At 35.5% G+C, this 23,391-nt stretch overlaps 2 protein-coding genes, 1 non-coding gene and 1 pseudogene across 3 annotated transcripts; all 4 read right to left on the bottom strand.

The window, feature by feature from the left end:
- Positions 1-5,764: 5,764 nt before the first annotated feature.
- Positions 5,765-5,887, bottom strand: LOC147555933 (small nucleolar RNA snoR111). The gene has a single exon (XR_015235520.1). It is a non-coding gene; the product is annotated as a small nucleolar RNA snoR111 (small nucleolar RNA).
- Positions 5,888-6,459: 572 nt separating this feature from the next.
- LOC147555932 (1-aminocyclopropane-1-carboxylate oxidase-like) lies at positions 6,460-8,533 on the bottom strand. The gene is made up of 4 exons (XM_086663651.1): positions 8,340-8,533; positions 7,994-8,220; positions 7,255-7,588; positions 6,460-6,998 (listed from the first exon to the last, which is right to left on the bottom strand). The coding sequence occupies exons 1-4, from the start codon at positions 8,448-8,450 to the stop codon at positions 6,669-6,671; spliced, it is 1,002 nt and encodes a 333-aa protein (XP_086519777.1). The 5' UTR covers positions 8,451-8,533; the 3' UTR covers positions 6,460-6,668.
- A 7,494-nt stretch (positions 8,534-16,027) lies between these two features.
- Positions 16,028-16,877, bottom strand: LOC147555931 (stress-response A/B barrel domain-containing protein UP3 pseudogene; annotated as a pseudogene).
- A 5,307-nt stretch (positions 16,878-22,184) lies between these two features.
- Positions 22,185-23,132, bottom strand: LOC147555930 (uncharacterized). The gene has a single exon (XM_086663650.1). The coding sequence runs from the start codon at positions 22,747-22,749 to the stop codon at positions 22,189-22,191; it is 561 nt and encodes a 186-aa protein (XP_086519776.1). The 5' UTR covers positions 22,750-23,132; the 3' UTR covers positions 22,185-22,188.
- Between the last annotated feature and the right edge of the window lie 259 nt (positions 23,133-23,391).

The following is a 23,391-nucleotide window of genomic DNA, read 5'->3' as shown; positions in this document are numbered from 1 at the left end:
GTTTTGACCTTGTTCGGGTAATGTTGTATCATGTTTATAATTTTTGGGAGGTCGTTGATTTCATGCTGAAAGCAATGGTCACATCACATTTTCCACAAGATCCACAGGATTGTAGCAAAGTGAATATTGTTACTAGTATAACAGAGTTCAGGCTGTTCTTCCCACGAGAAAATCCATTCTACGATAGAGGCAATGTTTTCAGTTTTGATGTTATAGTGGAACCATATATTTCTCTCAATAGCACAGTGTAAAAGGGCATGTTCAATGGATTCAACCTCGCTACAGTTCGGGCAATTCTCGATCATACCAATATATTTCCCTATTCTGGCTCTGACTGGGAGAGCCTTGTTACAAGTTTTCCAAATGAAGAACTGGATGCGAGGTACCACCGGCAACGACCATATAAATTTCCAGTTATTGTGGTTGGAGCTACGTACACTATTCCTAGAGCTTAAGTGTTAATACATCGACGAAACTGTAAATTTACCTGATTTGGAGAGTTGCCACTTTAATTGATCTTTACCTTCGGATTCAACTGGGATTACCTTGATGAGGTTCTGGGTGTTAGCATCGAAGTTCTCTTTAAGGATATCTAGGTCCCATTGGTTGTTGCTAATGAGCTGTGAAACTTTAGTTAAATTGGAGTTATTATTATTCACCACATTAGTTTCTATTTCAGGGATCCATTTATCAGTCCAGATGTTTATATCCTTACCTGTGTGAACTTCCCATATTGCTAGCTCTTCAACATAGCCGTAATGTTTCCTTATGTTTTTCCAGGTCCAGGAGAGATGAGCTTTGGCCGGGCCCGGGGTATCTTTGTTGGGATAATATTTGCATTTGAGAAGTTTCGCCCAAATAGCTTCCGGGTTATTCCTAAGCCTCCAAGCCATTTTCGTGAGGAGCGCTGTGTTGTCGAGTTCTGGCAAGTGAATGCCCAGTCCCCCTTCCTTTTTAGAAGTGCAAATATCAGACCAAGCCTTAGTACGTATACCTTTAGACTTACCCCACCAGAAGTCCCGCTGAGCGGCCTTGATGCTTTTGCAAATCCCTCTGGGGATGGCAAAGCATTGCATCTGATATCGGGGTACAGCCGCCGCTATGGTTGAAATAACAACCGTGCGACCAGCCAGCGATAGGAAATTGTGATTCCATTTATTGAGCTTCTTTTTAATATTATCCAAGATGTCTTTAAATTCCGTGGTTTTTTGAGGTCCGATGAAAAGCTGCGACCCCAGATATTTTTCTGACGTAGAGGCATATTTCACCTTAAGTGCTCTCATGATCATTCGTTTGAACAACAAAACAAGTTTGAGCTCAGATTCGCATATACTTCACCTATATAAATCAAGAATTTATGGAATCCATCCATACACTATGCTATTAGATCATTGCTGAATAGTTGAGGAAAAGGAGAAGATTTTCAACCAATATTGGGTCTGTGTATCTGTCAATGTGGACAATAAACTATTTTCATAATGTTTTATCCCAAATCTTGCCATAGATTTTAGCCCGCCCAAGCATGCCTCTAAGCATGTAACACTGGCTAAGCCTCTGCCTAGAACGCCGGCCAGCCCGACGTACATATGGGTGCCCGAGTAAGAGTGCCCTGACTCCCACCCCTTAGTCCAACCAATGTTGCATTTTTAAGGAAACAAAAGACACTTAGATTTCAAAATAAAAAAAGGCCTTGCTAACACAAAAAACAGTAGAGCTCATACTTGCATATACCTTTAACTATGTGAGTTAGGTAGTTATGGAACCCATCCAAACTATGCTATTAGATCATTGCTCATTAGACTAATGAAATGTAGAGGTATTTATAAAATATCGAGCTTCTTTTATTCGACAATGTGGGACTAAAACCTAATCCCAATCATACACCCTCTTTCTTTAGTAGTAGCATTTCAAGAGTTGAATTATTTATGAAGGTTAAACTTTAGTAGTGGCTCCAGCTGGCTTATTCATGAGCTGATCTTTTTTTCTTTTACTACCAGAAATGGTGGGAGCATCGGTGGCGCCACCACCAAGACCTAGTTTGGGTTGAAGATGACCTTCAGTTCCATACCCTTGCCGCTTGTAGTTTACAAATCAGAGTAGTTCACGTATGGACTACTTTCCGTTGGCAAATCTACTGCTTACTCCGAGACTCACAGGGAGTGCTAGGAGAGGGGCGGGCCAATGGCAAATTTTGGGGGCGATATAGACCCTCCAATATTTTTTAACAGCAGCAGCAGACAAGAATATCCTTTAATATAGTCTAGAACTCATTGGATATAGGTGATTTGGTAGATCCTCTAGCATTAATTTTTTTTTTTTCGAAGAAGGTAGACCAAATATTTTCCAATTAGAATTGAACATGGAAGATCGAATAACAGTCAAGATCCAATTAGTTGAACAAATTATCCAAATCCAGTTTTATCTACTCGTTTACAAGACGGAAAAACAACAAGAATCAGAACATTTGACAAACAAAAGTATGCGGTACAAGAATTTTCAAGAGCCTCAACTATGAGAAGAAGAAAAAAGAAGTCACTAAGATCCATGGTTCTAAATTACAAAGAGAAACAACAAACATATATGTCTAAAAGAATTCTAGGTCACAGAGAGAGAGAGCTCATTTATGTAGGCTAATGAGTCACAAAGATCCTTGAGACAGTCCTACATGTATGAATTGATCTAACAATACTAGTTCTTGGGCTTCATTTATGTAGGCTAATGAGTGCCATGAGAGTAGAGGAGGGTGGTGGTTGTGGTGGTGGGGGTTGTGGTTGTGGTGGTGAGGCTGGTGATAGTGGTGGGGATTGTATCTAGCTAGGTATTTATATATGAGTTTGTTATGTCAGCATGAAGTAAAGATGGACAGAATTGACAGTTTATGCAATAAAAGCATCAACTTTGAGTTAGAATACCTACCCTTTCTGAATATATAATTGAAGAGCAAATGGAAGAAAACAAAGACTAATTTTATACTTTGACCATTGAACCCACTTGATTTCCATTTGTTTTTTTTTCTACTTCAGGTGATACAGATAAGAGTTGAAGAGATATGATGAGAAAGAGAATCAGAAAATCAATGAGTTGAGCTAAAAATGGGTTTACCCTCACAAACTCTGTTTTATTGACTGTTATTTTTGTCTCTACTTCACTCCCTCTTCCCCCATTTCCACACCAAAACAAACCCTAGTCCCATGTTATGCAGTAAGGTAAATGCCCACTATTGTTAGGTCAAAATCTCAAATTTGTCTTTGATCTTAAATGCTACCAGTTTAGAGAGAGAGGTAGAGATGGAGAGGGGAGAGAGAATAAATGGATGTTTGATTCAATTTCCACTGTATCACTTTTGCTATGAGAAGGGATCAAAGTCATGTTCAAAATACAGGCTCCAATTTTTTCCTATAAACTAAAAAAATTCTTCACTGACTTGAGAAAAAATTCTTCACTGACTTAAGTGTCGAAGTGTCTTCACTATTTTTTACAGGCTTTGGTTCATCAGTTCAATGAGAAACTTTGAAGGAATGGCATCATCTCACCGTAGGTGTCGATCATCAGGAAGATAATTCGAGAAAGCCACTTTTCGACATCATTGAAACAAACAGTGGCGTGAATTCGAAAGTCCTCTACCACTTGAATCCCAAATGAGGTCAACACGAGTCTCCTAGGCACCTACCTAAAGCTCTCATGACTTAAAGGTTAGCCAGAAGGGTGGACTCGAATCAGCTCTGCAACCTGACCACTAGAACAAGAGGTCCACAAAAGTACACGATAACTTGATATATGTTATGCTCGAGAGAAATATCGGTCGCGCGGACAGCCAGATGGTATCGTACATTCGCTAGTAATATTGAAATGATACCATCAGTCGACCATTATCAGAAATATTCCATTAGCGATCCCGCCATGTGACCTTTATTAAGGTGGTGACTCACCACCGACATGCAAACCTATATAAACAACATAGTTTTTCCCTGAAATCCCTTAATCTTTGGTTTCTCATTGACTCTTGATCTACAACACTTAACTGGTTTGATCGTCATAGTGACTTTGCGCCCCCTCCCCATATCAAGTTAAAGGTACCAAAGATTAATTTTAGGAATTCCTTTTCCGACAGCATCACTTTGTCGCGCTAGAATCACCCGAACCTTCGACAACCCTAAACATTCGCCATCATGAATCCAAGAATCTTCATAACATTCTAGAACTTGAATCCCCCGTCACTATGTCTCGAGATGAAAATTTAGTAAAACAAATAACATTCTGCTTTTTTACTTTTTTTCATTTGCATTAAGAACAAATAACATTTTTTTACTTGAGCATTTTCCAAATTGCTTTTTGAAAGAAAGCAAAATATTTCAACAAAAAAGAAAGAAAGCAAAATATTATGCATTTTATCATATGCATCTGACAAACAAATTAGTACACATAACATTTTATAAAATTCCAATTTATCTTGAGGAAAAAGCAATATGTTATGTAAATTGCCAATTTATCTTGAGGAAAAAGCAATAAAATTTTGACTTACATAATGAGGTTTAAAAGTGTTTTTGATTTTGGCCCCCTACTTTGTGATCAGCTTCCTTTATGACCCCCTTATTTTATGTAAATTCAAATATGGCCTCATTTTTAATGTAAATGTCATAACTACCTTTCCTATTAATATTTTTTCAAAATAAAGTCAAATAGAAAACATGAATTCCACCTCACTTCCACCTCTCCTCTCTCTCCACCTTACATCTCTCTCCATGTCAAATCGATGGAAGTGAGGTAAGGTGAGAGGTTTGAGGTGGAGAGAGAAGTAAGATGGAAGTGAGGTAAGGTGGAGAGACCTTCCCCGGTGAAGACGATGAGGTGACGAGAATATGAGGTGGCAGAGAGAGATGTTGAGATGGAGAGAGAATTGATGACTGGTGAACGGTGGTGTTATAACGGTAATTCAAAGAGGAGGTCATCTGGATATTTTTGACGAAGTAAGAAGCTAGGCAAGAAACAGGTCACAAAGTGGAAATAACCCAATATATAACGAGCCTTTCCTTTTGATGACTCAGAAATATAACCTATAAAAAACTTATAAACCTCTAGAATGCTCAAGTGAGCGGGGTGTTTTTGCAATTACAGGAGTGAATTCAAATGTTTGAGTTTTAGGAGATGAAACCTAATGCCGGAACTAAGACGAACTTGTGATGTTCAGACTTATCTTGGAGCTCGAATGGACCGTGCTCCCTTACTGTTCTAAGACCTAGGGCAAACGCGTATGAGACTCGTACTAGCCTGATTCATGGTATTTCAATTGACTTCGTCAAAACCGACCATTATTTTGTTCTGTATTAGGCATCTTCCAAAATACCTTTTGGAACTTAGGATTGGCACAACAGAAGTCTCATTACATCTTGAAGTTAATCAGATTTAATGAAATAATAAATATAAATAAATTTTTGAATGGTCAAAGCACCTCAATTTGTCATATAATTTAGAATCATACCAACTATTGCTATTTTGCTCCAAATATTAGAGCAAATCTCTGTTTTTTTTCACCAGACGGGTTTCCCCATTATCCATTTATTAACATCATAAATTAGATCTCGACTGTAATTAGGTTTGTACTTATTAACCTTGATATTTTGATCTTATATTACGAAGAGGCCATTAAATGAACTAATTCAGGGCGTTTAATCCGTTGAAAGTAAAATGACAAACAAACAAAACAGATCAACTTATTAAACCCTAAAAATGTTATCTAGATTGGTTGTAAAGAAAAGGGAAGAAGATGTAGAGGAGCAACAATCAGACCGTCAATCAAGAAAATGGACGGCTGAAACGATATCTCACCTATTCATTTTTCCTCCATTTCTTGGTAACAAGAGGTATTGAATAATCCTCTCATCATCTAAAAGAAACAGAGGGTTCTACTTAGAACAACAAAGATCAAACCCAAAAGTAAAAAATCAATACAAGTTAAGAGAGAAGCCGGCCTATGGCGGCTTTCTGAAACCTAAACCCTAATAGGAGTAAAACTGAATGGTATGGAAAGAACTATCAAAGTCATCATTTATAAGCATAATATCGGGATATTTCCACCCTGCAAGTTATATGTTACACCCCAATTAATTTATTTGTAGAATGATTCCATTTTGGCTCCCTAAAGATGACCAACTCACCAAAATGGTCTAAAGATGACTAGTTTTTAAGACATCCCTCTGATTCTCTCTCATTCTCTCTACTAGAAACAGTAAGCAATTCTTTGTTTCGGTCCAATCCTAAAAGCTAAAAAAGTGTTTGGAAGCACTCAATGCAACACTACAAAATATTTTTGAAGTTGGGTACAGAAATCTTGAGAGAAAAGCTAGTTCGACTACTTATACATATAGGACTAGTTAACTGATTTCCAGTACAAAGTCTTCTTATTAGGCAGACTGTTTGGAGGTTCATAATTATTTGGGGTATATCAATTCGAACAATTAATGGGTTTTAAAAGGATCACAATATAAGTCAAGAAATACAACTCTTCCATATCTATTACATTTTTATTTATTTTGACTCCTAATTTAAATCATTATTAAAGTCCCCTCAAGATCTTCCTCAGTGCATTGAAAGTACCCAAACCAAACAACAGACAACCGCACACATATATTATTTTTCTTTTACATAAAGTAGAGATATTATTTTCTTAATCAAGCTGTAGCAATGGGAGATGAAGTAAGAGGACTTGTCTCAATGCCTTTTATAGCTTCAAATCTTGGTTCCTCCCTGGCTTTCATAGCTTCAAACCTTGGTTCCTTGGCCTGGAACTTAAGCCCGGCATAGAGTTTCATGTAGTCTTCAAAAACAAACTTTGGGTACACTTCGCTTTCATTTACTTGTTCTTTCTCCAAAATCTCAGGTGACGGGTAGATGACAGCGTCGCTTCCAGGATTGTAAAATGATGCTATCGACATCCTGGTACCTTCTGTGTGAGTCAAAACACGGTGCATCACGCTCTTGTACCTCCCATTTGTGATCACCTAGTAAAGAGAAAAGTAAACTTATCAAGGATTTGAATGCTAATTAGTATCCAATTGTCGATTTTAGGATTATAGAACCTTTCTGCTTTTTCTAGTGGACATTTTAAAAATGAGTAATTAAATTATGACAAATATAGGGGAAAGTACGTATATAATTTGGGTCCGGTAATTTCGTATGGAGTTTTAAACATAAGAAACCAATGGCAAACAATTGGTTGTATTGGGACATAGAATACCAAGGAAAACATATAATTACCTCAAGTTGATCACCAAGGTTAATGACAATAGAGTGGGGCATAGGAGGAACATCAATCCATTGATCATCTTTGAGGAGTTGAAGGCCACTGACTTGATCATCTTGGAATAGTAGGATTAGACCACCAGCATCAGTGTGAGCTCTCAAACCCTTGACCAAGTCTGGCCTTGGGCATGGTGGGTAGTTTCCTACTTTGGTCCCAAAAGTTGGTCCTCTTGACCCCCAAAATGCCTTCTTTAGGTACCCTTTCTCAAGCCCTAGGTTTTCGCATAGCAGATCCAAGAGCTGCTCTGCTAGTTTCTCTAGTTCTTCCACAAATTCCTTCATTGCTGTCCTGTTTCACTCAGAAACTAAAGTTTTAGAGAGAGAATCGTACTACAAATTCAATATGAGATTTAAATGTCTGGATTTGTCTCGTCTGAGTCTGTCTTATCAAATTCTGACTCGACCGAGTCTGAATTGTCTGAATCTGAATCGTCTGACATGTTTTTAGTAGGAGCTTAGTAGTAACTTCAGATAATTTCAGACTATGAAATCTTAATTCAGACTAATATTAGGTCAAATGCATAAATACACGCAAAATAGGTACCATTCATCCATTCGGACGAATCAAACACACGAGTCAGGTAAAAGACAAACGTTCTGAAATTTGATTCGAGACAATTCAGATCTCAAGTCAGATTAACGTCTAAATTAATTAAAAATAGGAACATGGAAGAAATAAATTAAGCAAATTTACTTGTAATCATCACCGAGATCGGGGATCTCAGACATGTTAGATTCGGGGAGATGACGCAAAAAGAAGGTACTCTCCCAATCCATGTCTTCAATTTCAGTCTCTACTCCCTCTAGTGCCTTGCTTGCTACCAATTCCTTGAACCTCTGTTCCATACATTTCCTATAATGTTCTTTTGTTACTGCCTCCACTTTGTCCATCAATTCATGTGATATCCCATGGTTTATCAACTAACACAAACATCAAAAAAAAAATTTATCAATTAATTTGATCCAAAAAATCTTCATGTATGAAGAAAGAGAGAGAGAGAGAGAGAGTTAGAAGAAGTACAAGTGTATATATATTATACCTCAAAGAAACCCCAGTTTTCACAAGCATCATTAATGAGTTCCATGGTGGAAGCTCTTTCTTCACCATTTAGTTTCTCCATGTTGATGATTGGGAAGGATGATGACTCCATCTCTCTGTTTTTTCAAACTATGTCTAGTTTCCTAAACTATATACTCCAAAAGAAGGGTAAGTTATGTATCAAAGTATTTCTCTCTCTACTCTTGTGTGGTTTGTGGTTGGTCATTCAAGTCCAATTTATAGCTAGAAAGAGAATCGTGGAGAAGGGGGACCAGATTAATTTGGAGACGTTTTGAATGGCCTGAGTACTTTTCTTTGGTTGAATTTTTTAACTCTTATGCCCCTATGAACTTATCTCCCCCCTATGGACACCTTAGTTTTGTCCCATGAGAATTATATGGATGGGTGACTCATTGACTCTCACCTTTCTTAGACATGTCTTTTTGCTTATTTTTCATGTAGATCAATCACATTTTCACTAGTGGGTGCAATTTTTAGCCGTTTAGACAGGGGCAGAACTAGAACTTTTAGGCCGCTAAGAATTGAAGTTGATATCTAACTAATAATCTTTAATCTTCAATCTTTAAACACTATTTTATATAAGGATATTAGAACTCTAACGTGAAATTAGAGTTCACTATTTTTGGAAATTCATATTTACAATTTTATTTTACCTTGTCCATATTAGATCTAATATGTAAAGTTTATCTATGACACTCATTGAAAAGTTATCGCCATTTATATGACATAGGTACGTAAGAGTGAAAATAATTTAAAACACTATTACACTAGTCAAATGTGTTATACATATTTACAAATTTTTACCTTTCTCGTATTAGATCTAATATGTAAAGTTTATCTATGACACTCATTGAAAAGTTATCGCCATTTATGTGACATAGATACGTAGGAGTGAAAATGATTTAAAACATGATTTGGCTTTATCTATTCTTCAGATATAGTTAAACACAATTATTCTAGTTAACTGTGTTATACACATTTATGCAAGAAATAGAAAAATGATGTTTCGTATTTTATTTGGTGTTGCAAATGATTTATTAAAGTATATATGAGTATATTACGATATATTTGATTAGTATATATACTATATTATATTATTGGCTTTATCTATTCTTCGCATATAGTTTATCACAATGATCACACAACATTAAAAGCTAACAACAATCTAGCGGTGAAGATGTGACTGCTTCATCCCATAGTTTGATCTGCACACAAGTATATCTGTAAATTATTTCTAACTTATTTCATTTTTCAATTATGTCTAAAGATGTTTTTGTAAATTGTACCACTATAACTAGTAGTGTATAGTTTCAAATGTATTTTTCACATTGGAGACCAACTATCATACTATTTTCAACAAAAAAAAAAAAAAAACCAACTATCATACTACTTCATTTGCAAATTCTCCTATTTTCACATAACTGAAGTTATCACAAGATTCAAATTAAAACAATCTAAGTACCACTGAGATGTTTTCACAAAAAATCTCTCCGAAACAAAATTCATTTGGGGGTCTTAGAGCATCTCCAATGCAAAACTCAAAAAAAATCTCTATTCATCATATGTGTCAAGTTCTAATTGAGATTCTCACTCCTACGTGGCGTTAATATAGATCCATAATTTTTTTTTGTATCCAATCCAAAACTCTAAACTTATCTTATTTACTCATGTGGCATAGTTATTTTTGTAAATAAATAATTAGTTATTTTAGAAAATATAGAAGACTTGATTTCTATTGGCTGAAAATCAAATATTGATGAGTTGGACAATTAGAGATATCTCAAGAGGACACTCTAGAAATAGAGTGTCCTCTTGAGATATCTCTATTCCACCCTCGACACGTCATCTTTGAGATCCAAATAGAGTGTTGCATTGGAGATGATTTTTAAGGACAAAACTCTAAAAATCTTACGTGACACTCGGAGTTTCTAAGATTGAGTATTGCATTGGAGATGTTCTTAAGATGATATGGTAACATTTAATTCAAGATAAGATTTTTTTTAGGATATCAATTGTCCACTCAATATTACAAACAAAACTAATCATTTTAGAAATAATATTGAAAGAAATTTGAAGTTTTTGAGCGTTGCGTTGGAGACGTCTTTCGAATTGAAAATTTTAATAGTGTCATCTAAGAAAGAGAATGTCAAAATTAAGACTTAATACATACGACCATTGAAATTTTTAATTTGGCATTGGAGTTGCTCGAAGGATGTTTGGTAAAGCGGAAGACTGAAAACTAAATTACAACCATGAGAAGTTATGGTGTCTGAACAGTTTGCTCCAGCGGGACCTGATCACTATGTGGCTAACAATGATTATCCACGAGGGTAGTACACCAAAGTTTTGAGATCGATATTCATACTGATAATTCGACCTAAATTTTGTGATTAATATTACACCATTGACGAGGAAACTTGATTTGACCTCCTTTAGCCACTTGCCAAACTAGACTTTTCAATCTTATGCCAATGTCCTATTGGGAAAATTTGGGTTTGGACCTGAGGATAGTCTTTCTAGTAAGAACAAAGAACCCTACCCCTCATTAGGACTATCTCCTCCATCCAATCGAATCACTTTGACTCCTATTGTGGAACTACTACAATTCACCACAAAATTCTGTCTGCTTAGATAAGGTGCAATCTAGGAAAAATATACGCATGAATTAAAAATATCGTAAGCCAAAATGTAGGACTCGGACCAGAAAGTAGTCTCCCATATATAATAAACATCTCTAATGCAACATTCAGTTTTAGAAATTAGTTTTACGTAAGTTCTTTACAGAAAATTTCGGAAAATTTCTCAAATGAAAAACATAATTTCGATCTCTAAAATAATGTAATGGTAATCAAATAGAAATATCTTCATTTGTCCAACTCATCATTTTTTTAAATTTAGACTAACAATCTAGACTTCATATATTTGCCAAGAATTAACATGTCACATAGATAAATAGACCAATTTTAGAAATTAGTATAGGAAACCTACAAAAATGAGATGTTCTCTATTTTGTATTTTTGTTAAATAAGATTGAACATCTTCATTGAAACTTCACACATACGATGAATACATTTTTTGTGAAGTTTTGCATTGTAGATGGTCATGGACCACACCGACCAAATCTTTGATTATTTTGTTGTGATCTCCAATTTGTGATCAACTTCCCATTTTGGTCCATGTGAATGTTTGAGAATTTGATTTGTTCCCAATAAGTACTTTTGATCAATTATTACGCTAACAAGCTCTGACCGAATATTTTGTATTCCTAATCTACCCCTTCGCCTCTATCAAAACAAAATCTCGAGCTGTCAAATCAATTCACCCTAATTATTATCCTTATTTCCTTTTACCTTTTTCTCCATTTTGAGTTTTTTCTCCCCATTATTCATCTCTGACAAACTTCTTTCCTCAAAGAAATCCATGTCAGATAAAAAGTATAGACACAAACATTAACCAACAGTCAATACCCAAAAAAAGTAACAATACACAAAGAAAATTCCTATTAGATCATTCTATCTTTCTCGTATCATGATTTTCTCTCTCTAAACCCGGTTCACTCTTCTGCAAAAGAGGTTTGACCCATTCAATACGAAACTGCTGCATAAGAGGGCCTAAAAGCAGTTCTCTCGAGAAGATTCACATTGATTTAATCCGTGGGACAAGCCCGAAGTTGCCCTCTCTTATGAGAGTTTTATTGTTGAAAAAAAAATTCATCAAAACCTTGATATGTAAGAGAGAGAGAGAAAGAGAAAACAACATATATGGCTTGAAGAAAAATTAGCAAAGATAGTTAAATAACATCGAAACCCCTTTTTAACTTTGACGAATTGCATAAGCAAGAATATCAAAAAGCAATTTTCGAGTTTTAAAAGCAAAATTATGTAGAGTTAATTCCTATATGGCCCCCTGCTTTGTGACAAGCTTCCTTTATGCCCCCTTTTTTTCGTAAATTCAAATATGGCCCCATTTTCTTAACACCGTCAGTCAACTTTTATGGTTAATCTTTTTGTTTCCATATTTACCCTTCTTATAAGAATGATTTCAAAATTCAAAATTGACCCCTTGTTAAATTTGGGTCAATTTCCAAAAACTTATAGCTACTTTAGAAAAAACTAGGGGGCCAAAATAGAATACATATAAAAAAAATTTAAAAACACCTCATCTCTCCCTCTCTCTCCTCCATCTCATCGCCTCTCTCCTCCACATCATGTATTTCGCCACCTCATCATCTTCTACGATGAAGGTCGCCGGCCGGCCAAATTTTCCGGCGACCTTCAAATTTTTTTTTTTTTTATCTTTCTCTAACTAATATCTTTCTTCTCTCCCATCTCTCTCTTTCTCTCATTTCTCTCTCTCTCTCCCATATCTCTCTCCCATCTCTCTCTCTCTCTCCTCTTTCTCTCCCATCTCTCTCTCTCATTTCTCTCTCTCATCTCTCTCTCTCTCATTTCTCCCTCTTTCTATAATTCCGGCGAAGGGGAGGAGCCCCTTCGCCGGAATTATAGAGAGATGAGAGAGAGAAATGAGAGAGAGAGATGGGAGAGTTTCTCTCTCTTTCTATAATTCCGGCGAAGGGGAGGAGCCCCTTCGCCGAAATTATAGAGAGATGAGAGAGAGAAATGAGAGAGAGAGAGATGGGAGAGAGAGAGAAATGAGAGAGAGAGATGGGAGAGAGAGAGAGAAGAGAGATATTAGTTAGAGAAAGATAAAAAAAAAAAAAAAATTGAAGGTCGCCGGAAAATTTGGCCGGCCGGCGACCTTCATCGGAGAAGATGATGAGGTGGCGAGATACATGATGTGGAGGAGAGAGAGGCAGAGATTAGGTGTTTTTTAATTTTTTTTATATGTATTCTATTTTGGCCCCCTAGTTTTTTCTTAAGTAGCTATAAGTTTTTGGAAATTGACCCAAATTTAAAAGGGGGTCAATTTTGAATTTTGAAATCATTCTTATAAGAAGGGTAAATATGGAAACAAAAAGATTAACTATAAAAGTTGACTGACGGTGTTAAGAAAAGGGGGTCATATTTGAATTTACGAAAAAAAGGGGGTCGTAAAGGAAGCTGGTCACAAAGTAGGGGGCCATATAGGAATTAACTCAATTATGTACAATAAAATAAAACATTAGTACCATATCTACCATTTTGAGTTTGTCAACCCACCCCCTCTTTTCCTCTTTGACTTGATCATGTTGCTCTCAATTTTAAAGATGAATGACGAAAAAAAATTGGAGATGAAAATAAAGTGTCTTGGGAGATGAAAATAGGTGTAATAATTAGGGTTAATTGATTTGACAACTAGAGATTTTGTTTTGATTTGGTCAGAGGGGTAGATTAGGAATATAAAAAGAATAGGGTCAGAGCTTGCTGACATAACAATTGGTCGAAAGTACTCTTAAGGGGCAAATCGAACTCTCCGACACTTACGGAGGCCAAAAGAGTGAGTGAGTCATAAATTAAGATCCAAAACGGAATTTAACCCTTAATTATATTATGCATTTATATCCATGAATATTTGTAGTGATAGGGAAAGACTCTTCTAAAACGAATAGTAGTTTGGGCATAGAAAAAATCAGAGATTACTCATGAATCAAGAAGTGTTTGAAATGTGCCAATAAACATTCAATAAGGTATTTGTGTAAGGTTCGTTGAAGCGTTCTACTTAGGCATGCCCAAAAAGTAAGTACGTTCATGCTGCATGGATATAGCGCCCGCAATCGAAAGTCGAAATGCAAGTATCAGTACTATTTCAATACGAGATTTCCACCATCACACTTTCCTATTTGCAAATGCACGCATTCCAAGTCACTCATTCGTAAGCTCGCCTTTGAATTGGTTACCTGACTCTAGACTTGGTTTTTGTACCTGATTGCTTACAAATAAGGATCTCCCCGCTTTATGCAGGCTTTGAGACACATCCCACAAGGTACAAAGTAATAACAAGGAAATTTATGTCTTTTTCACACACTAGACGTGTCTAGATTACTCTAGAATTTTTAGATTTTCTTCATAGTCTACTTGAGTCTTCTAGCATATTTTTGAAGCTTCTAGAATGTTATGACATCTCTTGATTTTGCTTTTCTCATTTTCGGGAGTAATCTAACTACATGTTTAAATAGAAATGCCTAAAGATCTGTTTTGTTACGGTTAATTAATAATACCAAAAGAGTAGGAAAAGAAGAAAGGTTGTTGCGGTATTTAATCAGGAGAGGTTTTCTAATATCAAAGTGAAGAGAAATGTTACATGGTCAAGTGGTTGATATGACAACTTGAAAAAGAGGAATAATAATGACATCAGGCAGGTTGACACGTGATAGACATTTTTTGAAGAGAAACATTTTCTCTACCGGTAACCGGACGGGTTTTAGAAAAGAAGGGGTCAATTATAAATTTATTAAAAATAAGAGACCAAAAAGAAGTTAGATCACAAATTAGAGAACCAACAAATAATAAGTTTAAATAATTTCTCGTAACACTTTTGTTTGGCCAGCGCTTTGCGGAAAGCTAAATAGTTTCCGGGGTGTGAAATTTAAAGGGAATATGTAAAATTTTGAAAATTTTCTGGAAGCATATATTTTATGGAGAAATTTTCCACCTCACCTCTCTCTCTTCTCCGACAAGGTAGTCGGCTGGAAAATTTTCATGAAAAAAAAATCACTCTTTCTCTCTCTATAAATTTTCAGGATTTTTTTTTTTCTCTCTAGAACAAATCTAGAGAGAGGATATGTTGAAGGTCCCTATTCTAGAGAGAGAGAAGAAAAAAAACGTTTTTTAGAGAGAGAGAGAGGAGGGAGAAAAAATATTTAATTTTTTTTTTAAGTTTGAAGGTCGCCGGACGACGATTTTTACCGGAGAAGACGATGAGGTGGCGAGAAGATGAGGTGGCGAGAAGATGAGGTGACAGAGAGAGGTGATGAGATGAATGAGAGAGAAATGATGACTAGTCAACGGTGAGGTGGTGAGAGAGAGGTGAGGTGGGAGAGAGAGAGGTGAGGTGGAGAGAGAGTGAGGTGAGGTGAAGGTTTTTATTTCCCCATAACATCTTACAAAATAAAATTGTCAAACAAAATTGACCAATTTTTGACCAAGTCTTCACACCCCGAAAACTATTTAACTTTCCCCAAAACGCTGGCCTTTTGTTTCTATTAACATCGTTAGTTAGAAGTAAATAGGTTCCCTTCAACAACAAAGAAAAAAGTAAGAGTTAATTCCTATATGGCCCCCTACTTTGTGACCAGCTTCCTTTATGGCCCTTTTTTTTTCGTAAATTCAAATATGGCCCCCTATTTTCAGGTGAATGTCATTACTACCCTTCTTAATTCTAAATTTAAAACATTAAAAAAATTTATTTCCACCTCACCCCTCTCTCTCCACCTCATCTCTCCCTACACCTCACCCCTCTCTCTCTCTCTCTCCAATTCACCTCTCTCTCTCTCCAACTCACCTCTCTCTCTCCAACTCACCCCTTTCTTCTCCGGCAAGGTGGCCGGCCGGAAAATTTTCCGGCCGACCACCTTCAAACCTAAAAAAAAAATGCTCTCTCCTCTCTCTCTCTAAATTTTATTTATTTATTTTTTTAAATCTCTCCACTCTCTCTCTCTCTCTCTAAAACTCCGGCGAAGGGGGTTTCCCTTCGCCGGAGGATCTGTTCACGAACAGAGATTAAACGTTGAATCCGACAATAGAGATTAAACGTTGAATCCGATTGTTTACAGGACAACAACAACTACAATGCTATCAAATCCTTAACAAAAGATTAGGGCAGATGAACCAAAACAACAATTAGGCAGTGATAACATAAACCCTACTCCAATTCTCAATTAATCAGCATTTATCAAATTCATCAAAAGTGAACAGATTATTCTAACAGTTGTTAAAGATGAAAACTTTTTTAAGTAACCTCAGCTTACTTGTAAATCATCATCATCAAAGATTAGAAGCAGATTGTGAAGAACCAGGAACAACATAATCAAGATCGATCAAATCTTCAATTGAATCATTAACATCCACTGTTTGTTCCTTCACTTCTTCTTTGTTTGAAACCAATCCATCTAAATCTTCTAATCCAGGTACCACAACAATAGAATCAATTGAAAACCCTTTTGACCAAGCTGGCGAAAAATTCTCCCCAAAACTAAGTTGCTTAATTGAATCAACCCGATCTTTAACCCCACCAATTAAATCCAAAATTTAATTTTCTCATATTCCCCCAAATTTTCCTTCAATTTCAAGAACTTCAATCTCAAAGCAGATCTGGTCTTGATAATAAACGGATCATCAAGATCTGAAACCCAATCAACAACCATGATATCATTAATGATTGGTAAAATAGATTCTTTAACAACAGATTTATGATCTGGATGAACTGTATAAGCGTTCAAATCTTCTTTCGATTTGTATCTAGTATGTAATAAATGAGTGAACTTGAAGGAAGAAGAAGAAGATAGGTTTCGGAAAATAGGTCCAGCAGTTAAATGAAGAACTTGATGAAGTGAGATGAGAGAGTTCAATCCATTGATCATTTAAAAAAAAAAAATTTAGAGAGAGAGAGAGGAGAGAGAATTTTTTTTTTAGGTTTGAAGGTGGCCGGCCGGAAAATTTTCCGGCCGGCCACCTTGCCGGAGAAGAAAGGGATGAGTTGGAGAGAGAGAGGTGAATTAGAGAGAGGGGTGAGGTGTAGGGAGAGATGAGGTGGAGAGAGAGAGAGAGAGAGAGAGAGAGGGGTGAGGTGGAAATAATTTTTTTTAATGTTTTAAATTTAGAATTAAGAAGGGTAGTAATGACATTTACCTGAAAATAGGGGGTCAGATTTGAATTTACGAAAAAAAAGGGGCCATAAAGGAGGCTGGTCACAAAGTAGGGGGCCATTTAGGAATTAACTCAAAAAGTAAATAGGTTCTAGCATTGCATAGTTGGTCTGATAAATGAAATATATTATTTGACCAACATTTCAGTTGCATATAAATAGTGTTCTTTTTGTCGCAAAGCATAGAAGTAGTGTTAGAAGTTGGGTTTTAGTTTTGGTTTACTATTTTTGTTATAACATAGACATTAGTCACATGCATTACCTTAGTAACAAAACTATAATTCTTTTACATAAGTTGATACGACTAAAAAACTTCGATTACCTAAAATTAAAATTATTTTGGTGACACCCCAAGTTATAGCACTGCAAACTCATGCTAGAACGAGTACTACACTTATGAACTCGTCATAAGTCTTTTGATTCTAATGAAGAATATTTTTATTAGATCAGTTGTTAAAATATATTGTAAAAGATCTTGTTTCGTAAATAATAATAATAATATTTAATTTTTCAAAAAGAAAGTGCTAATACAATTTTCCCGTTATCGATCATTAAAAAAATTGTTGTGTTCTATGAATTTGTTTTTCCAATTCAAAAGCCAACCGTGTATTAGACATGGATAATTCTTAGTTATGATAATTGAATGGACCTTTTGCTTTAGAAAAGATATATTGGAATCCATTATGTATGTCAATATTCTCAATAAATTGATTAAATTGGCATCTAAACCCTAACAGACCCAATCTTGAAGGTCACATAGAACCCCAATACAGATAAACATCATTATCATATTAAAGACGAACTTAGCCAAGAACAATATTTTCGATTTGATAAGAAACACCACCACCCCTATTTTTATTCTGTCTCTAACTAAAAAACACATTTTTCACCTTAAAAAGAGGCTTTTTCTTCCACAACTTTTCCTTAAGTTTGTACATATATTCATTACCCACTAATCCAAGTTGTTAGTTCTTTCTTCTAACACAAGCCTTCTCTCACCAAACATAGAAGTATTTTAGAAAAATGGCATGAACAATGAATGTGTCAATTTCTAAAGATGATATACACAAAATTTGTCTTCTTTCCCTAAACCCTAAAAACCCTTATTCTATAGCTTTATTATTTGTGATTCTCCCCAATTTAGAAGACTTGGCAATTTAGAATAGAAATGTAGTTCCTTTCGTTCCTTTATTATGATATACGTGTCAAATTTGAGGATAAAAATAATCTTCAAAAACACATTTATTTCCTGCATAAAAGAATGTGGCTCAAATAATAGGTTCATAGCATTAGCTTTCTTTGGTAAATTAGGGTTGTACTTTTGTTTTTTAGTTTGGAAGAATTTGGAAATTCTATTATGCATTATTTTCTTTTTGTTTAAGCATAGCCTCCATATCAATTGACTTCTCTATTTGGATCTTAGCCAAATAATTTTAAATTTTAAATCCACTAACTAATTTTTCTATAATATAAATATAATTACATAAAAAAAAATCTAGATAATTGGATCACTATCCATTGAGCACATTCTGACTAGGTTAGCACCTGCCCAAAATATCAATCATTTACAATAATCTTTACACTTGTAAAAAAATTACAAAAATTATTCACCAATCGCACCATCTTGTGCCACACATTCTTCATATTCTTGTATCAGAACATCAGTATAATTTAGTTGTTTATATTTGAAATCATCCCAATCCTTCAAGCATATTAGTGCTTCTACGATATCTTCATGTAACCGGTTATTTCGATCACTAAAAACTTCTTTGCATGCCCTAAAACTAGACTCTGATGCAACTGTAGATGCAGGAGGCGTTAGTAAATCATGCTCCATCATTCGAACGATTGAATATATTCAACCATTTTAAATAAATATCAAGCTCTTTAACTTCGATACTTCATGAAGAGGATTGTAATCGATCTCTATCTCTACGCTCAATTACAAGTTTCCTCCAAGGGCTTATTGGTTCATTTGATGAAGGGACACTAAATTGAGCATTATACATTTCTTCATAATGAGAAAACAAATCAAATATTTGGTTAGTAACAAGATCATACAAGTCATTTGGGACGGAAAGATCAAGATTTTGATAAATATGTGTTAGTAAAATAACAGTCCCTTCAACTCTTTTCCTTGGATCCAAACATGAACCTAAAGTATATAAGGGTGAAACTTCTTGCCAATATTTTCTGAATATTATTTCCATATGATGTAATATATTTTCATAAATTTCCGGCGACCTACATGTGACAAATGCTTGAGACATGGTATAAAATTCGTGTAGTAAAATAGATATAGGATGGTAAATGTCCGCAAACACTCTAATAGATTTATAAAAGGTTTCTAAGAAATCTACAAATACATTACATTTACCGAAATCGCGTTTTTCTAAATTAAAATCATTTGATGCATTTAAAAATCAAGAATAGGCAATTCATAACCTCTATATGACTTTAACATTAAATAGGTTGAGATCCAACTAGTAGGTTCATCTATCATAAATTTCCTCGGTTTTAAATTATAGCCTTGACATATGTTCTCGTAATGTTGCCATCTAGAGCCACAAGTCATAATATTAGCAAGAGCATTCGGAAATTTTCCAATAAACCCCAATTCTGGGTCTCTCGCGATAGTGTCAATACCATTTTCCACAACTACATTAATAATATGACATGCACATTTAACATGCAATGGTGGTCCATTATGAGAATTTTTCATACCACAAGTGTTAAATAGTTCTATTGCACTTGTATTAGAAGTAGTATCATGGAAAGTAATGCACTTAAAGTAAGTTGATATATTTGATTACCTTTAAGAGGATGTTCGCACAAACTAAGAGCAATAATTCTATTGCATATTGACCAAGAACTATAGGATCAATATAATGTGCTGTAAGACATAAATAACGATATTCGTTGCAACCTAACCATATATTCGAAGTAAAACCAATTCCGCCTTTGACGTTTTTAAGTTCATTAATCACATCAATTTTTTGCTTGCGAAATTGATTCACACAATCTTGCCTAGCGGTATTTTGACTAACCTTACAAAATAAAGGTTGAACATAAAATTTTAATCCAATATTCTAGTCTACGATCTTCGGCAAATGTAAGAGATTGTATATAAATGGCTAACCTTTCCCTCATTCTACATTGGTTATAGCTAAATTTCTTTAAGTTACATTCAGCTAAATGTCTTCTTAAAAGAGTATTTCCTCCGAAAGAGTTCGAAAAATCTTTTCTACCATCATTACAAAATGCTCTCATTTGTTTTACTCCATCAATAGTTTTTTCTTCTAACGTAAAATAATTCCATACTTCCAATGCGTTTAACTTTCTTTTTTTAATAGAAGCTGCATCAGGATTATCTACATTTACCCCCGATGGCTCATCGTGTGTTATAGATATAAAATCATCACTTTCAGAATCTCTAACATTCTCAACATCTAAATTTTCATCCATATTAAATCTAGTAAAAAAAAGGAGAGTAAAAGTAGAGAATGTGATAAATACCTCGACCACCGGTAATCAAAATGGATTTAGAAAAGGGAGATTTTATAAGCAATGCCTTTTATTGTTAAAGGCAATGTATTTTACTAGTTTGACTTGGTCAATTCATCACGACCAAATGTAGTTAAAGGCAATGCCAACTTTGAAGGTTAATCTCACCGTCTCACCAAAAAGTTGTCGGCAGGTAATCTATCTTCTTTCTTATTCTTCATCTTCATCCTTTCTTCTACTGCATCTTCCTCCTTCCCAATGGTCTAATGAGTAATATGAGTATATGACGAAGAATTGATTCCAAGTTCAACCATTACTCGGGACAAAAAAGTTGAAAGAACCAAAACCTAAAATCTCCTAAAACATGAAGTATAGTAACCTAGTAAGGATCATATTAGCTTCTTCTTCTTCCTTCCCAACTGTATAATGAGTAATATGAGGAAGAATTGATTCGAAGTTGAACCATTATTCGGCTCAAAAAAGTTGAAAGAACCAAAACCTAAAATCTTGTAAAACAGATCTAGGTAACATTTTCTTAATATTCTTATATAGACATAGTTGGCATAAACAAGTCTGCGGTCTGACATTAAACTTGAAGCTAATCAAAACAGAGTACAAGTTGGGTTTTGAAGCAAAGTTTATGAAAAGTCATTTGTGCAGGAAAACCCTAGAAGTAAACGTATCCAAACTTCTGTATACACTCAAGGGCTTGCCTAAATCAAGCAAACTTATGTTCTATGATTCGAAGAAACCATCCGACAAAAGAATTCATCAACAAATTACATGTAATAGAAGAGTAGATTCCCCTCAGACAACCGACAATTCAGGAGTTGAGGCATTGCCTTTTAAACACACATTGCCTTTAATTAAGATAGGAATTGCCTTTAGCGAGATTGCCTATATCAACTATGGGCATTGCCTATAAAATTTCCCTTTAGAAAAAACAAATTGGATTAGAACACTTGAAACTCTTGTAGAAAAGTTAAAACACTTGGGAAGTTGGATGGGTAAGAACACTTAGAATCTTGAAATCCTCTTGGAATTGTTGGAACACTTGTAATATAATGGGTGAAAACTACAATTTTAACAGCCATAAAAAGGCTACTTTTTTTTTTTGGAAGTCGACTACGATGTACGTATGTCGTTACATTTGGCACTTGATACATCATAGATGTGATAAGCTCGATAACCGCCCACTCAAACACTAACAGAACCGGACCTATAGCCCAACAAGACATGGCATAAAGCCCAACAACATTATTTATACTTTAATAACCCCAATTCAAATAACCAAAGGCTACTTAGAGGGGTAAAATTAGTAAAAGTTGGCCCAGCTAGCCATTGGGAACATCCAAACGGCTAAATGCTAAACGGGTCAACTGGGCCAGGCCGGTCCGGGCTGTTAAAAGGCTCTACGGGCCGGCCTGCAAAACATTTGTAATGACCCGTTTAAGTGGCCAGACGACCCGGCTCTTGTCTCAATGATTCCAGGAAATAAAAAAGAGAAAAATTCATATTCTGATCTAAAAGATATCAAGAATTTCTTTAATCGGACGGTTACAAATTGCACATGACCCACGGTTAAGCAAAATTTCCCTTGAACAAACCCTACAAAAAGTGTGGCCACATGGAATAAATGCTGCACCCAGTTTTCTCTCCATACACACGCAGCACACTGTATCATTACCACCTACATTACTTTTCCTCTCTTTTTCCTTCTCACAATCTACACCGTCCGTTTCTTGTATCAATTTCATCAACGAATTTCTCAACGGTGTAGACGGAGTACTGGTAGTTAATACTGACCCGCCACCACCTCCCACCGCTCGGATATTACGTTCAGCGGCCAATGCCGTTCCCAAATTCATACCGGACGCCACCACCGGAAACTCACGAAATCCACAAACTAGGTTTGGACTGTTCTCTACCGATACCGGGATCTCACCCACTGTCATAGACCTAAGAGTTGAAGTGGTTTCGGAACCCCAGTTGGCTCCACAACATCCAATCATCCCTTTAAACCCTAATTTTTCTTTCAGATTCTTCCACACTCTTCCTCCAGTTCTTCTTCCTTCGCTACCCATTTCTACTTTTTCTTCTTCACTCAAATGATTCAACTGAGTTATTGTTTTCCTTTCTCTCTCTAGAAATGCCTACAAATTAACACACAAAGATCGAAACGACAAAAACAGGGATAAAGAGAGATTTGAGGAGAACGGAAAATCTAAACAGAGAAAGTGAAAATGAAGAAGAACCCATTAAAGATGATGAGAAATCTGAAAATGGGTTGAAGACTTGAAGATGATTGAAACTGTAAAAAAAAAAAGTCTAAAAATGATTTCTCTTTCTTTTTCTTGCCAGCTCTGTCTTGGACAGAACAACGTTTTGAATTGTAGTCCTTTGAAGAGCGCAAAAATCAAAAACAAAAGCTGAACAATAAGATATACAAATTGGAGCTCTCTTTACAGGACAATTCATAATTTAATAGTAATATTTTGACCTTTTAATGTAATTTTTAATTCTATCGAGAAGTATTTGGATCATTAGTGTCACTTGGATTATGAATAGCCTTAGCTAAGGGAAGTTGCCCCCTTGCCCCCTTCACATTTTGTTAATATAACAGGTCACGATTACTGCCGAATACAAACTCTTACAACAACGGGCCTACAATCCAACTAAACTATGACCTAAAGCCCAACTAAACTACGGCCTAAAGCCCAACAACA

This window comes from Eschscholzia californica, unplaced genomic scaffold, assembly GCF_041429995.1.
Source record: "Eschscholzia californica isolate CP2 unplaced genomic scaffold, dmEscCali1.0.p SCAF_2, whole genome shotgun sequence".
NCBI lineage: Eukaryota > Viridiplantae > Streptophyta > Magnoliopsida > Ranunculales > Papaveraceae > Eschscholzia > Eschscholzia californica.
Note: the sequence above shows the minus strand (reverse complement) of the source record. Positions and strands in the feature narration are given on the sequence as shown.